The sequence below is a fragment of the Oncorhynchus keta genome, unplaced genomic scaffold (genome assembly GCF_023373465.1).
Source record: "Oncorhynchus keta strain PuntledgeMale-10-30-2019 unplaced genomic scaffold, Oket_V2 Un_contig_871_pilon_pilon, whole genome shotgun sequence".
NCBI classification, from domain to species: domain Eukaryota; kingdom Metazoa; phylum Chordata; class Actinopteri; order Salmoniformes; family Salmonidae; genus Oncorhynchus; species Oncorhynchus keta.
The window spans coordinates 123411-140190 of record NW_026290201.1 but is presented as its reverse complement, the minus strand read 5'-3'; the positions used below and the strand labels follow the sequence as shown (position 1 = coordinate 140190).

Below are 16780 nucleotides of genomic sequence, written 5' to 3'. Positions count from 1 at the left end.
TAGGAACAGTATTGTAACATTGTAACTAGGAACAGTATTGTAACATTGTATCTAGGAACAGGAACAGTATTGTAACATTGTAACTAGGAACAGGAACAGTATTGTAACATTGTAACATTGTAACTAGGAACAGTATTGTAACATTGTAACTAGGAACAGGAACAGTATTGTAACATTGTAACTAGGAACAGAAACAGTATTGTAACATTGTAACTAGGAACAGGAACAGTATTGTAACATTGTAACTAGGAACAGGAACAGTATTGTAACATTGTATCTAGGAACAGAAACAGTATTGTAACATTGTATCTAGGAACAGAAACAGTATTGTAACATTGTAACTAGGAACAGGAACAGTATTGTAACATTGTAACATTGTAACTAGGATCAGGAACAGTATTGTAACATTGTAACATTGTAACTAGGAACAGGAACAGTATTGTAACTAGGAACAGGAACAGTATTATAACATTGTAACATTGTAACTAGGATCAGCAACAGAATTGTAACATTGTAACTAGGATCAGGAACAGTATTGTAACATTGTAACTAGGAACAGAAACAGTATTGTAACATTGTAACTAGGATCAGGAACAGTATTGTAACATTGTAACTAGGATCAGGAACAGTATTGTAACATTGTAACTAGGAACAGAAACAGTATTGTAACATTGTAACTAGGAACAGGAACAGTATTGTAAAATTGTAACTAGGATCAGAAACAGTATTGTAACATTGTAACTAGGATCAGGAACAGTATTGTAACATTGTAACTAGGAACAGGAACAGTATTGTAACGTTGTAACTAGGATCAGGAACAGTATTGTAACATTGTAACTAGGAACAGGAACAGTATTGTAACGTTGTAACTAGGATTAGGAACAGTATTGTAACGTTGTAACTAGGAACAGGAACAGTATTGTAACGTTGTAACTAGGATTAGGAACAGTATTGTAACATTGTAACCAGGAACAGAAACAGCATTGTAACATTTTAACCAGGAACAGGAACAGTATTGTAACATTGTAACTAGGAACAGGAACAGTATTGTAACATTGTAACCAGGAACAGAAACAGCATTGTAACATTTTAACCAGGAACAGCAACAGTATTGTAACATTGTAACTAGGAACAGGAACAGTATTGGAGTCCAGTTGGCCACCAGACAGATGGACTGACAGTAGAAGAGACAGAGATGGACAACAGATAACAGACAATGGGGGAGTGATGTCTGCTACAAGGGAAACAGTGACTTCCTGTTTGTAACTAGGAACAGGAACAGTATTGGAGTCCAGTTGGCCTCCAGACAGATGGACTGACAGTAGAAGAGACAGAGATGGACAACAGATAACATACAATGGGGAGTGATGTCCGCTACAAGGGAAACAGTGACTTCCTGTTTGTAACTAGGCTCCTATAGATTCATGATGGTCTGTAAAGGTCTGTTGGCTGTCTCGTCTCTCCGTCAGTAACAGGGGGACTGGGTAGAATGAACCACAGCGCCCTCCAGTGGTCAGACACACTATTACGTCATAGTTTGTCCTCCATAATGCGGAACATGTTGTCATAATCATTTAAAAGAATTCAAAACCAACCCGACGTCAAGAACTAAAACGTCACTGCAGACGTCATTACAGACTTTTTGTGTCCTTTTTCCTCTACTGTGTTATTGACTGTATGTTTTGTTTACTCCATGTGTAACTCTGTGTTGTTGTTTGTATGTTTGTTTACTCCGTGTGTAACTCTGTGTTGTTGTTTGTTTACTCCATGTGTAACTCTGTGTTGTTGTTTGTATGTTTGTTTACTCCGTGTGTAACTCTGTTGTTGTTTGTACGTTTGTTTACTCCGTGTGTAACTCTGTGTTGTTGTTTGTATGTTTGTTTACTCCATGTGTAACTCTGTTGTTGTTGTTTGTATTTTTGTTTACTCCATGTGTAACTCTGTGTTGTTGTTTGTATTTTTGTTTACTCCGTGTGTAACTCTGTTTGTTGTTTGTATGTTTGTTTACTCCGTGTGTAACTCTGTGTTGTTGTTTGTATGTTTGTTTACTCCATGTGTAACTCTGTGTTGTTGTTTGTTTGTTTGTTTACTCCATGTGTAACTCTGTGTTGTTGTTTGTTTACTCCATGTGTAACTCTGTTGTTGTTATTTGTACGTTTGTTTACTCCGTGTGTAACTCTGTGTTGTTGTTTGTATGTTTGTTTACTCCGTGTGTAACTCTGTGTTGTTGTTTGTATGTTTGTTTACTCCATGTGTAACTCTGTGTTGTTGTTTGTATGTTTGTTTACTCCGTGTGTAACTCTGTGTTGTTGTTTGTTTGTTTGTTTACTCCATGTGTAACTCTGTGTTGTTGTTTGTTTACTCCATGTGTAACTCTGTTGTTGTTATTTGTTTGTTTACTCCGTGTGTAACTCTGTGTTGTTGTTTGTATGTTTGTTTACTCCGTGTGTAACTCTGTGTTGTTGTTTGTATGTTTGTTTACTCCGTGTGTAACTCTGTGTTGTTGTTTGTATGTTTGTTTACTCCATGTGTAACTCTGTGTTGTTGTTTGTATGTTTGTTTACTCCATGTGTAACTCTGTGTTGTTGTTTGTATGTTTGTTTACTCCATGTGTAACTCTGTGTTGTTGTTTGTACGTTTGTTTACTCCATGTGTAACTCTGTGTTGTTGTTTGTATGTTTGTTTACTCCATGTGTAACTCTGTGTTGTTGTTTGTATGTTTGTTTACTCCATGTGTAACTCTGTGTTGTTGTTTGTATGTTTGTTTACTCCATGTGTAACTCTGTGTTGTTGTTTGTATGTTTGTTTACTCCATGTGTAACTCTGTGTTGTTGTTTGTATGTTTGTTTACTCCATGTGTAACTCTGTGTTGTTGTTTGTATGTTTGTTTACTCCATGTGTAACTCTGTGTTGTTGTTTACTCCATGTGTAACTCTGTGTTGTTGTTTGTATGTTTGTTTACTCCATGTGTAACTCTGTGTTGTTTGTTTACTCCATGTGTAACTCTGTGTTGTTGTTTGTATGTTTGTTTACTCCATGTGTAACTCTGTGTTGTTGTTTGTATGTTTGTTTACTCCATGTGTAACTCTGTGTTGTTGTTTGTATGTTTGTTTACTCCATGTGTAACTCTGTGTTGTTGTTTGTTTACTCCATGTGTAACTCTGTGTTGTTGTTTGTATGTTTGTTTACTCCATGTGTAACTCTGTGTTGTTGTTTGTATGTTTGTTTACTCCATGTGTAACTCTGTGTTGTTGTTTGTATGTTTGTTTACTCCATGTGTAACTCTGTGTTGTTGTTTGTATGTTTGTTTACTCCATGTGTAACTCTGTGTTGTTGTTTGTATGTTTGTTTACTCCATGTGTAACTCTGTGTTGTTGTTTGTATGTTTGTTTACTCCATGTGTAACTCTGTGTTGTTGTTTACTCCGTGTGTAACTCTGTGTTGTTGTTTACTCCGTGTGTAACTCTGTGTTGTTGTTTACTCCGTGTGTAACTCTGTGTTGTTGTTTGTGTCGAACTGCTTTGCTTTATCTTGGCCAGGGTCGCAGTTGTAAATGAGAACTTGGTCTCAACCACCTTACCTGGTTAATTAAATAAAGGTAAAATTAAAAAAACACCTATGTCAATTTATTTTATTTTATCTTTAAGTTAAGAACAAATTCATATTTTCAATGACGGCCCTAGGAACAGTGGGTTAACTGCCTGTTCAGGGGCAGAATGACAGATTTTGTACCTTGTCAGCTCGGGGATTTGAACTTGCAACCTTCCGGTTACTAGTCCAACGCTCTAATTAATACATCATTGTAGATGTCATTATTCAAAAAGGACAATCTACGATTGAAACTAACAATAACAAACATGGATGTACCAACTCCAGACCCCCCCTTCATGGATGTACCAACCCCAGATCCCCCCCTTTAAGGATGTACCAACCCCAAACCCCCCCCCCCTTCATGGATGTACCAACCCCAGATCCCCCCCCCCCTTCATGGATGTACCAACCCCAGATCCCCCCTTCATGGATGTACCAACCCCAGATCCCCCCTTTAAGGATGTACCAACCCCAGATCCCCCTTTAAGGATGTACCAACCCCAGATCCCCCTTCATGGATGTACCAACCCCAGATCCCCCTTCATGGATGTACCAACCCCAGATCCCCCTTCATGGATGTACCAACCCCAGATCCACCCCCCTTCATGGATGTACCAACCCCAGACCCCCCTTCATGGATGTACCAACCCCAGATCCCCCCTTCATGGATGTACCAACCCCAGATCCCCCCTTCATGGATGTACCAACCCCAGATCCCCCCTTCATGGATGTACCAACCCCAGATCCCCCTTCATGGATGTACCAACCCCAGATCCCCCTTCATGGATGTACCAACCCCAGATCCCCCCTTCATGGATGTACCAACCCCAGATCCCCCCTTCATGGATGTACCAACCCCAGATCCCCCTTCATGGATGTACCAACCCCAGATCCCCCCTTTAAGGATGTACCAACCCCAGATCCCCCCTTTAAGGATGTACCAACCCCAGATCCCCCTTCATGGATGTACCAACCCCAGATCCCCCCTTCATGGATGTACCAACCCCAGATCCCCCCTTCATGGATGTACCAACCCCAGATCCCCCCTTTAAGGATGTACCAACCCCAGACCCCCCTTCATGGATGTACCAACCCCAGACCCCCCTTCATGGATGTACCAACCCCAGATCCCCCTTCATGGATGTACCAACCCCAGACCCCCCTTCATGGATGTACCAACCCCAGACCCCCCCCCCCCCTTCATGGATGTACCAACCCCAGATCCCCCCTTTAAGGATGTACCAACCCCAGATCCCCCTTCATGGATGTACCAACCCCAGACCCCCCTTCATGGATGTACCAACCCCAGACCCCCTTCATGGATGTACCAACCCCAGACCCCCCTTCATGGATGTACCAACCCCAGACCCCTTCATGGATGTACCAACCCCAGATCCCCCCTTCATGGATGTACCAACCCCAGATCCCCCTTCATGGATGTACCAACCCCAGATCCCCCCTTCATGGATGTACCAACCCCAGATCCCCCTTCATGGATGTACCAACCCCAGATCCCCCCTTCATGGATGTACCAACCCCAGATCCCCCCTTCAGGATGTACCAACCCCAGATCCCCCCTTTAAGGATGTACCAACCCCAGATCCCCCCTTCATGGATGTACCAACCCCAGATCCCCCTTCATGGATGTACCAACCCCAGATCCCCCCCTTAAGGATGTACCAACCCCAGATCCCCCTTTAAGGATGTACCAACCCCAGATCCCCCTTCATGGATGTACCAACCCCAGATCCCCCTTCATGGATGTACCAACCCCAGATCCCCCTTCATGGATGTACCAACCCCAGATTCCCCTTCATGGATGTACCAACCCCAGATCCCCCCTTCATGGATGTACCAACCCCAGACCCCCCTTCATGGATGTACCAACCCCAGATCCCCCTTCATGGATGTACCAACCCCAGATCCCCCCTTCATGGATCCCCCCAGATCCCCCCTTCATGGATGTACCAACCCCAGATCCCCCCTTCATGGATGTACCAACCCCAGATCCCCCCTTCATGGATGTACCAACCCCAGATCCCCCTTCATGGATGTAAAAACCCCAGATCCCCCTTCATGGATGTACCAACCCCAGATCCCCCTTCATGGATGTACCAACCCCAGATCCCCCTTTAATGGATGTACCAACCCCAGATCCCCCTTCATGGATGTACCAACCCCAGATCCCCCCTTCATGGATGTACCAACCCCAGATCCCCCTTCATGGATGTACCAACCCCAGATGTACCCCCCTTCATGGATGTACCAACCCCAGATCCCCCCCTTCATGGATGTACCAACCCCAGATCCCCCCTTCATGGATGTACCAACCCCAGACCCCCCTTCATGGTTGTACCCCCCAGATCCCCCCTTCAAGTGATTCTGGTGTCAAGGATTCATAATGGAGGAATTGATGACGAGGCTGTGGGCGGGGCTGATGACGGCCACGGCGACAGACGGAAGGACATTATGGTCTGGTGACCAGGGTCAGAGTGAGACACGGGATGTGAATTATTCACGTTGTTTCCCTGTTCCCAGTAACAGGACCCAATAGACCCAGTAGCAGGTCCTTGTAAAACACCCTGCTGTCAGCCTCCATGCAGAGATTGATGGAGAGGTTTGAACCCCCATTAGGACACACAACAACAGCAACAAAAAGAGGTCATTTTGGCTCCGTCGGCTCAACAATTACAGCAGTTTCTCATAACCCTGCTGTTGACTGGTGGGCTGACAGGAAACTAATCCTCACACACAGACACTAATTCCTTATAAACACTGTTGTATTACGTGAAAACATGTCGTCGTCCCCCCCCGACCCGCCTGGCAGCGGAAAGTTGATGATTTAGGGCCACTACTCCTGTCTCAAACTGTGTCTGCTCTGCTGCAGGGCCAAGGCTGTGTGTGTGTGTGTGTGTGTGTGTGTGTGTGTGTGTGTGTGTGTGTGTGTGTGTGTGTGTGTGTGTGTGCTCGCTGTGTGGCCAAGGCTGTGTGTGTGTGTGTGTGTGTGTGTGTGTGTGTGTGTGTGTGTGTGTGTGTGTGTGTGTGTGTGTGTCTGCTCTGCTGCGGGGCCAAGGCTGTGTGTGTGTGTGTGTGTGGGTGTGTGTGTGTGTGTGTGTGTGTGTGTGTGTGGCCGAGGCTGTGTGTGTGTGTGTGTGTGTGTGTGTGTGTGTGTGTGTGTGTGTGGTGTGTGTGGGGCTCTGCTTGTTAAAGGATGCTGGGGTATAAATACTAAATTAATCATGTTTTGGCTCAACTTGCGGGGCCTCTGCTGAAATGTGCTTGTGGAGGCCCGTGATCACATCAAATATTAACAGCTATGTTTCCCTAACAACTGGCAGGAGGGTGGAGGATGAGGAGGAGGGGGTCTCCTTCCTCGTGACATCAGAGGAAGGGAGATTCCATATGTTGGTTTGACTTCTTTCTACAAAACAGATGCAATTCATTAATTGATGAGCAAAAACTAAACAAAAATCCAGTCTTGTGAAATGTGATGCTGCTATTCAAGTGACTGAATAAATACATTGGAAAGTGTGATGCCTGATGTGACTCTACAGCCCAGTGTAAAGGGAGATGCCTGATGTGACTCTATAGCCCAGTGTAAAGGGAGATGCCTGATGTGACTCTATAGCCCAGTGTAAAGTGAGATGCCTGATGTGACTCTATAGCCCAGTGTAAAGTGAGATGCCTGATGTGACTCTATAGCCCAGTGTAAAGTGAGATGCCTGATGTGACTCTATAGCCCAGTGTAAAGTGAGATGCCTGATGTGACTCTATAGCCCAGTGTAAAGTGAGATGCCTGATGTGACTCTATAGCCCAGTGTAAAGTGAGATGCCTGATGTGACTCTGTGTAAAGTGAGATGCCTGATGTGACTCTGTGTAAAGTGTGATGCCTGATGTGACTCTGTGTAAAGTGAGATGCCTGATGTGACTCTGTGTAAAGTGAGATGCCTGATGTGACTCTGTGTAAAGTGAGATGCCTGATGTGACTCTGTGTAAAGTGAGATGCCTGATGTGACTCTGTGTAAAGTGAGATGCCTGATGTGACTCTGTGTAAAGTGAGATGCCTGATGTGACTCTGTGTAAAGTGAGATGCCTGATGTGACTCTGTGTAAAGTGAGATGCCTGATGTGACTCTGTGTAAAGTGAGATGCCTGATGTGACTCTGTGTAAAGTGAGATGCCTGATGTGACTCTATAGCCCAGTGTAAAGGGAGATGCCTGATGTGACTCTATAGCCCAGTGTAAAGGGAGATGCCTGATATGACTCTACAGCCCAGTGTAAAGTGAGATGCCTGATGTGACTCTATAGCCCAGTGTAAAGGGAGATGCCTGATGTGACTCTGTGTAAAGTGAGATGCCTGATATGACTCTACAGCCCAGTGTAAAGTGAGATGCCTGATGTGACTCTGTGTAAAGTGAGATGCCTGATGTGACTCTATAGCCCAGTGTAAAGTGTGATGCCTGATGTGACTCTATATCCCAGTGTAAAGTGAGATGCCTGATGTGACTCTACAGCCCAGTGTAAAGGGAGGTGCCTGATGACTCTAGATCCCAGTGTAAAGGGAGATGCCTGATATGACTCTACAGCCCAGTGTAAAGTGAGATGCCTGATGTGACTCTATAGCCCAGTGTAAAGGGAGATGCCTGATGTGACTCTATAGCCCAGTGTAAAGTGAGATGCCTGATATGACTCTATAGCCCAGTGTAAAGGGAGATGCCTGATGTGACTCTATAGCCCAGTGTAAAGGGAGATGCCTGATGACTCTATATCCCAGTGTAAAGTGAGATGCCTGATATGACTCTGTGTAAAATGTAAAGGGAGATGCCTGATATGACTCTATAGCCCAGTGTAAAGTGAGATGCCTGATGTGACTCTATAGCCCAGTGTAAAGTGAGATGCCTGATATGACTCTATAGCCCAGTGTAAAGTGAGATGCCTGATGTGACTCTATAGCCCAGTGTAAAGTGAGATGCCTGATATGACTCTATAGCCCAGTGTAAAGGGAGATGCCTGATGTGACTCTATAGCCCAGTGTAAAGTGAGATGCCTGATATGACTCTATAGCCCAGTGTAAAGTGAGATGCCCATAGGGAAGCACAATATATATAGGGAATAGGGTTCTGTTTGAAACACACCCTTACACTCATCACAATATTCAGGTCCATCAGTCTTGTGCACAGTGATCCGTCTGTAAGCTTGTTTAGATACAAGTCAAAAGTCTGGACACACCTACTCATTCAAGGGTTTTTCTTTATTTTTACTATTTATTATTATGAAATAACACATATGGAATCAAGTCGTAGCAAAAAAAAAAGTGTTACACAAATCAAAATGTATTCGAGATTCTTCAAAGTAGCCACCCTTTGCCTTGATGACAGCTTTGCAACACTCTTGACATTCTCTCAACCAGCTTCACCTGGAATGCTTTTCCAACAGTCTTGAAGGAGTTCCCACATATGCTGAGCACTTGTTGGCTGCTTTTCCTTCACTCTGCGGTCCAACTCATCCCAAACCATCTCAATTGGGTTGAAGCCCGGTGATTGTGAAGGCCAGGTCATCTGATGCAGCACTCCATCACTCTCCTTATTGGTCAAATAGCCCTTAAACAGCCTGGAGGTGTGTTGGGTCATTTTATTATTTATTCATTGAACCAGGCAAGTCAGTTAAGAACAAATTCTTATTTTCAATGACGGCCTACAAGAAGGCAAAAGGCCTCCAGCAGGGATAGAGGCTGGGATTCGTAGTGCACACTGTTTGGGATACTACCTTGGTCTGTAGCTCTGTGAATAAGGACCCTGGTCTGTAGCTCTGTGAATAAGGACCCTGGTCTGTACTGTAGCTCTGTGGATAAGGACCCTGGTCTGTAGCTCTGTGGATAAGGACCCTGGTCTGTAGCTCTGTGAATAAGGACCCTGGTCTGTAGCTCTGTGGATAAGGACCCTGGTCTGTAGCTCTGTGAATAAGGACCCTGGTCTGTACTGTAGCTCTGTGGATAAGGACCCTGGTCTGTAGCTCTGTGAATAAGGACCCTGGTCTGTAGCTCTGTGAATAAGGACCCTGGTCTGTAGCTCTGTGAATAAGGACCCTGGTCTGTAGCTCTGTGGATAAGGACCCTGGTCTGTAGCTCTGTGAATAAGGACCCTGGTCTGTAGCTCTGTGAATAAGGACCCTGGTCTGTAGCTCTGTGAATAAGGACCCTGGTCTGTACTGTAGCTCTGTGAATAAGGACCCTGGTCTGTACTGTAGCTCTGTGAATAAGGACCCTGGTCTGTAGCTCTGTGGATAAGGACCCTGGTCTGTAGCTCTGTGGATAAGGACCCTGGTCTGTAGCTCTGTGGATAAGGACCCTGGTCTGTAGTTCTGTGAATAAGGACCCTGGTCTGTACTGTAGCTCTGTGGATAAGGACCCTGGTCTGTAGCTCTGTGAATAAGGACCCTGGTCTGTACTGTAGCTCTGTGGATAAGGACCCTGGTCTGTAGCTCTGTGAATAAGGACCCTGTTCTGTAGCTCTGTGAATAAGGACCCTGGTCTGTACTGTAGCTCTGTGGATAAGGACCCTGGTCTGTAGCTCTGTGGATAAGGACCCTGGTCTGTAGCTCTGTGAATAAGGACCCTGGTCTGTAGCTCTGTGAATAAGGACCCTGGTCTGTACTGTAGCTCTGTGGATAAGGACCCTGGTCTGTAGCTCTGTGAATAAGGACCCTGGTCTGTACTGTAGCTCTGTGGATAAGGACCCTGGTCTGTAGCTCTGTGAATAAGGACCCTGGTCTGTAGCTCTGTGGATAAGGACCCTGGTCTGTACTGTAGCTCTGTGAATAAGGACCCTGGTCTGTAGCTCTGTGGATAAGGACCCTGGTCAGTAGCTCTGTGGATAAGGACCCTGGTCTGTAGCTCTGTGGACAAGGACCCTGGTCTGTACTGTAGCTCTGTGAATAAGGACCCTGGTCTGTAGCTCTGTGGATAAGGACCCTGGTCTGTAGCTCTGTGAATAAGGACCCTGGTCTGTAGCTCTGTGAATAAGGACCCTGGTCTGTAGCTCTGTGGATAAGGACCCTGGTCTGTAGCTCTGTGAATAAGGACCCTGGTCTGTAGCTCTGTGGATAAGGACCCTGGTCTGTAGCTCTGTGGATAAGGACCCTGGTCTGTAGCTCTGTGGATAAGGACCCTGGTCTGTAGCTCTGTGAATAAGGACCCTGGTCTGTAGCTCTGTGAATAAGGACCCTGGTCTGTACTGTAGCTCTGTGGATAAGGACCCTGGTCTGTAGCTCTGTGAATAAGGACCCTGGTCTGTAGCTCTGTGAATAAGGCTGCTCCTCCATGGTAACAGTAGACCAATGAGACTGGTCTACTGTTACCATGGAGGAGCAGTCTCATTGGTCTACTGTTACCATGGAGGAGCAATGAGGCTGCTCCTCCATGGTAACAGTAGCCATTCTCTGCTGTAGGGCTGATCAATGGCGGTCATGTAGAACCCCACAGGACTGGATCTTTTAGGAACCCCACAGGACTGGATCTTTTAGGAACCCCACAGGACTGGATCTTTTAGGAACCCCACAGGACTGGATCTTTTAGGAACCCCACAGGACTGTATCTTTTAGGAACCCCACAGGACTGGATCTTTTAGGAACCCCACAGGACTGGATCTTTTAGGAACCCCACAGGACTGGATCTTTTAGAACCCCACAGGACTGGATCTTTTAGGAACCCCACAGGACTGGATCTTTTAGAACCCCACAGGAACCCCACAGGACTGGATCTTTTAGAACCCCACAGGACTGGATCTTTTCAGAACCCCACAGGACTGGATCTTTTAGGAACCCCACAGGACTGGATCTTTTAGAACCCCACAGGACTGGATCTTTCAGAACCCCACAGGACTGGATCTTTCGGAACCCCACAGGACTGGATCTTTTCGGAACCCCACAGGATTGGATCTTTTCGGAACCCCACAGGAGTGGATCTTTTGGAACCCCACAGGACTGGATCTTTTCAGAACCCCACAGGACTGGATCTTTCGGAACCCACAGGACTGGATCTTTCAGAACCCCACAGGACTGGATCTTTCAGAACCCCACAGGACTGGATGTTTTCGGAACCCCACAGGAGTGGATCTTTTCGGAACCCCACTGGAGTGGATCTTTTCGGAACCCCACAGGACTGGATGTTTTGGAACCCCACAGGACTGGATCTTTTCGAACCCCACAGGAGTGGATCTTTTAGAACCCCACAGGAGTGGATCTTTTCGGAACCCCACAGGAGTGGATCTTTTCGGAACCCCACAGGACTGGATGTTTTCGGAACCCCACAGGACTGGATCTTTTCGGAACCCCACAGGAGTGGATCTTTTAGAACCCCACAGGACTGGATCTTTTAGGAACCCCACAGGAGTGGATCTTTTCAGAACCCCACAGGAGTGGATCTTTTAGAACCCCACAGGACTGGATCTTTTAGAACCCCACAGGAGTGGATCTTTTAGAACCCCACAGGAGTGGATCTTTTAGAACCCCACAGGAGTGGATCTTTTAGAACCCCACAGGAGTTCTTTTAGAACCCCACAGGAGTGGATCTTTTAGAACCCCACAGGAGTGGATCTTTTAGAACCCCACAGGAGTGGATCTTTTAGAACCCCGCAGGACTGGATCTTTTGGAACCCTAAAGGACTGGATCTTTAAGAACCCTACAGGACTGGATATTTAGGAACCCCACAGGAGTGGATCTTTTTGGAACCCTAAAGGACTGGATCTTTAAGAACCCTACAGGACTGGATATTTAGGAACCCTAAAGGACTGGAATGTTAGACTGAGGGAACTGAGCTGAGGCCTGGGGGTACAGAGAGTGGAGGGCGGGGCAGTTTATCTCCTGTGTGTGAGAGAGCAGAGCTTCAGGGGGTAAATGAGGGTTCAGAGGGAGGTGGACCGTGGCGAGGGAGGGGGCCTGTTTAAGGGTGCCACGCTGGGAGACAGACGGGTTGTTACAATACAATCTACAGAGAGAGGGGGCTAACTGATAAATGCTAACAGAAAATAGGTGCATGAGCAAACGTCATTTCTCATCATTATCCGTGCGACCATGACAGGCACCGGAGAGGAGAGGCAATATCATCAGACGGCCTCTGCTCCCTGATTGGGTTATTTGTCCGCTCTTATGCAAATGAGAAGGGACAGAGGCTGCTGGGAGCAGTCGAGTGGGACGCTCCTTCACAGCAGGACAGGTAGGTGTACAGGACAAGCAGCCCGTTATAGGTCCTTCACAGCAGGACAGGTAGGTGTAAAGGACAGGTAGGTGTACAGGACAAGCAGCCAGTTACAGGTCCTTCACAGCAGGACAGGTAGGTGTACAGGACAGGTAGGTGTACAGGACAAGCAGCCAGTTACAGGTCCTTCACGGCAGGACAGGTAGGTGTACAGGACAGGTAGGTGTACAGGACAAGCAGCCCGTTATAGGTCCTTCACAGCAGGACAGGTAGGTGTAAAGGACAGGTAGGTGTACAGGACAGGTAGGTGTAAAGGACAGGTAGGTGTACAGGACAGGTAGGGGTACAGGACGGTAGGTACAGCGCCTTCAAAGTGTTTGCTAATGGTGGCGCGGGCGCTAGAGGCGTCACTACAGACCCAGGGTTCGATCACGGGCTGTGTGACAACCGGCCATGATCGGGAGTCCCATAGGGCGGCGTACAATTGGCCCAGCGCCGTCCGGGTTTGGGGCATCAATGTAAAATAACAGTTTGTTCTTAATTAATTAATTAATTAATTAATTAATAAATAAAAAAAGGTTAAATAAAATATGAAGCAGTTTCTTTTTATAAATGTAATAAAAAAAAACTGAAATGTCGATTGTCGATTCGAGTATTCAACTCCTTTGTTACGGAAAGGAGCCTAAATAAGTTCATGCGTAAAAATGTGCTTAACAAGTCACATAATACGTTTAATGGAGTCTCTGTTCAATAAAAGTGTTTAACATGATTTCTGAACGACCACCTCATCTCCGTACCCCACACATAGAGATAACTGTAAGGTCCCTCATCTCTGTACCCCCTCATCTCTGTACCCCACACATACAGATAACTGTAAGGTCCCTCATCTCTGTACCCCACACATACAGATAACTGTAAGGTCCCTCATCTCTGTACCCCACACATACAGATAACTGTAAGGTCCCTCATCTCTGTACCCCACACATACAGATAACTGTAAGGTCCCTCATCTCTGTACCCCACACATACAGATAACTGTAAGGTCCCTCATCTCTGTACCATACAGATAACTGTAAGGTCCCTCATCTCTGTACCATACAGATAACTGTAAGGTCCCTCATCTCTGTACCCCACACATACAGATAACTGTAAGGTCCCTCATCTCTGTACCCCACACATACAGATAACTGTAAGGTCCCTCATCTCTGTACCCCACACATACAGATAACTGTAAGGTCCCTCATCTCTGTACCCCACACATACAGATAACTGTAAGGCCCTTCAGTCCAGCAGTGAATTTCAAACACGGATTCAACCACAAAGACCAGGGAGTTTTTCCAATCCTCACAAAGAAGGTCACCTATTGGTAGATGGGTAAAAAATAAATAAAAAGCAGATATTGAATATCCCTTTGAGGTGAAGTTATTCATTACACTTTGGATGGTGTATCAATACACCCAGTCACTACAGAGATACAGGCGTCCTTCCTAACTCAGTTGCCGGAGAGGAAGGAAAGAACTCAGTGATTTCACCATGAGGTCAATGGTGACTTTACAACAGGTAGAGGTCAATGATGACTTTACAACAGGTAGAGGTTAATGGCTTTGATAGGAGAAAACTGAGGATGGATAAGGTAAGTGGACAGGTGGGTCAGGACAGGTAAGTGTGTAGATGGGCCAGGACAGGTAAGTGTGTAGATGGGTCAGGACAGGTAGCAGGACATGTAGGTGTGTAGATGGGTCAGGACAGGTAGCAGGACATGTAGGTGTGTAGATGGGTCAGGACAGGTAAGGACATGTGTGTAGATGGGTCAGGACAGGTAAGTGTGTAGATGGGTCAGGACAGGTAAGTGTGAAGATGGGTCAGGACAGGTAAGTGGACAGATGGGTCAGGACAGTGTAAGTGTGTAGATGGGTCAGGACAGGTAAGTGTGTAGATGGATCAGGACAGGTAAGTGTGTAGATGGGTCCAGGACAGGTAGATAACTGTAGATGGGTCAGGACAGGCAGGTGTGTAGATGGGTCAGGACAGGTAGGTGTGTAGATGGGTCAGGACAGGTAAGTGTGTAGATGGGTCAGGACAGGTAGGTGTGTAGATGGGTCAGGACAGGTAGGTGTGTAGATGGGTCAGGACAGGTAGGTGTACAGTCAGGACAGGTAAGAGAACAGCCAGGACAGGTAGGTGTGTAGATGGGTCAGGACAGGTAGGTGTGTAGATGGGTCAGGACAGGTAGGTGTGTAGATGGGTCAGGACAGGTAGGTGTGTAGATGGGTCAGGACAGGTAGGTGTGTAGATGGGTCAGGACAGGTAAGTGTGTAGATGGGTCAGGACAGGTAGGTGTGTAGATGGGTCAGGACAGGTAGGTGTGTAGATGGGTCAGGACAGGTAGGTGTGTAGATGGGTCAGGACAGGTAGGTGTGTAGATGGGTCAGGACAGGCAGGTGTGTAGATGGGTCAGGACAGGTAGGTGTGTAGATGGGTCAGGACAGGTAAGTGTGTAGATGGGTCAGGACAGGTAGGTGTGTAGATGGGTCAGGACAGGCAGGTGTGTAGATGGGTCAGGACAGGTAGGTGTGTAGATGGGTCAGGACAGGTAGGTGTGTAGATGGGTCAGGACAGGTAGGTGTGTAGATGGGTCAGGACAGGCAGGTGTGTAGATGGGTCAGGACAGGTAGGTGTGTAGATGGGTCAGGACAGGTAGGTGTGTAGATGGGTCAGGACAGGTAGGTGTGTAGATGGGTCAGGACAGGCAGGTGTGAAGATGGGTCAGGACAGGTCCCTCTGGTCCCAGATCTAAGAGACATCACGTCCTGTTGTCCCAGATCTAAGAGACATCACGTCCTGTTGTCCCAGATCTAAGAGACATCACGTCCTGTTGTCCCAGATCTAAGAGACATCACGTCCTGTTGTCCCAGATCTAAGAGACATCACGTCCTGTTGTCCCAGATCTAAGAGACATCACGTCCTGTTGTCCCAGATCTAAGAGACATCACGTCCTGTTGTCCCAGATCTAAGAGACATCACGTCCTGTTGTCCCAGATCTAAGAGACATCACGTCCTGTTGTCCCAGATCTAAGAGACATCACGTCCTGTTGTCCCAGATCTAAGAGACATCACGTCCTGTTGTCCCAGATCTAAGAGACATCACGTCCTGTTGTCCCAGATCTAAGAGACATCACATCCTGTTGTCCCAGATCTAAGAGACATCACGTCCTGTTGTCCCAGATCTAAGAGACATCACGTCCTGTTGTCCCAGATCTAAGAGACATCACATCCTGTTGTCCCAGATCTAAGAGACATCACATCCTGTTGTCCCAGATCTAAGAGACATCACGTCCTGTTGTCCCAGATCTAAGAGACATCACATCCTGTTGTCCTCTGGTCCCAGATCTAAGAGACATCACGTCCTGTTGTCCCAGATCTAAGAGACATCACGTCCTGTTGTCCCAGATCTAAGAGACATCACGTCCTGTTGTCCCAGATCTAAGAGACAGCCTAAAACCCCAAACAGCAAGCAATGCAGGTGTCCCAGATGGCTAGGACAAACTCCCTGTAGTAGATCTAGAGACAGGTGCCAGGTGTGTAGATGCAACCCTGGACAGGTAGGTGTGTAATGGGTCAGATCTACAGGTACATAGTCCTGGGATACCAGGACAGAGATAACCACACAGTTACCTGTTGGGATCCCAGGACAGGTAGGAGACATGGGTCCTGGACCCACCAGAGATTACCACACAGTTTACAGGTATTGTGTAGATACCAGGACAGGTAGGAGACCACACATTTACCAGGTAGGTGTGAGATAACAGGTCACAGTTTACCCAGACCAAGAGACAGGTGTGTAGATTGGTCCAGGACAGGTAAGAGAACATCACAGTTTACCTGTTGTAGAGAGATCAACACAGGTAGGTTACCATTGTAGATGGGCTAGAGACAGTTTACCATTACCACACCAAGAGGTTAACACCAGTTGTCCCAGATAGGTAGAGAGACA

The 16780-nt window shown here is 46.6% G+C and overlaps 1 protein-coding gene and 1 long non-coding RNA gene across 25 annotated transcripts; one reads left to right on the top strand and one right to left on the bottom strand.

Annotated features, from left to right (window-relative positions):
* Window positions 1-8824: 8824 nt before the first annotated feature.
* On the bottom strand, window positions 8825-10967 carry LOC127926959 (uncharacterized). Its single transcript, XM_052512588.1, has 3 exons — window positions 10949-10967; window positions 9489-10445; window positions 8825-9174 (listed from the first exon to the last, which is right to left on the bottom strand). Exons 1-3 carry the CDS (start codon window positions 10965-10967, stop codon window positions 9167-9169), a joined length of 984 nt encoding a protein of 327 aa, XP_052368548.1. The 3' UTR covers window positions 8825-9166.
* A 2662-nt stretch (window positions 10968-13629) lies between these two features.
* LOC127926960 (uncharacterized) lies at window positions 13630-16301 on the top strand. 24 transcript variants are annotated; one of them, XR_008125685.1, is made up of 6 exons: window positions 13630-13828; window positions 13899-14573; window positions 14606-14740; window positions 14822-14895; window positions 14943-15249; window positions 15328-16301. It is a non-coding gene; the product is annotated as an uncharacterized LOC127926960 (long non-coding RNA). The 24 variants fall into 24 exon arrangements; XR_008125692.1 differs by having other exon boundaries at window positions 14822-15041; window positions 15328-15409; window positions 15462-16301; XR_008125689.1 differs by having other exon boundaries at window positions 14822-15093; window positions 15302-15353; window positions 15432-16301.
* Window positions 16302-16780: the final 479 nt, after the last annotated feature.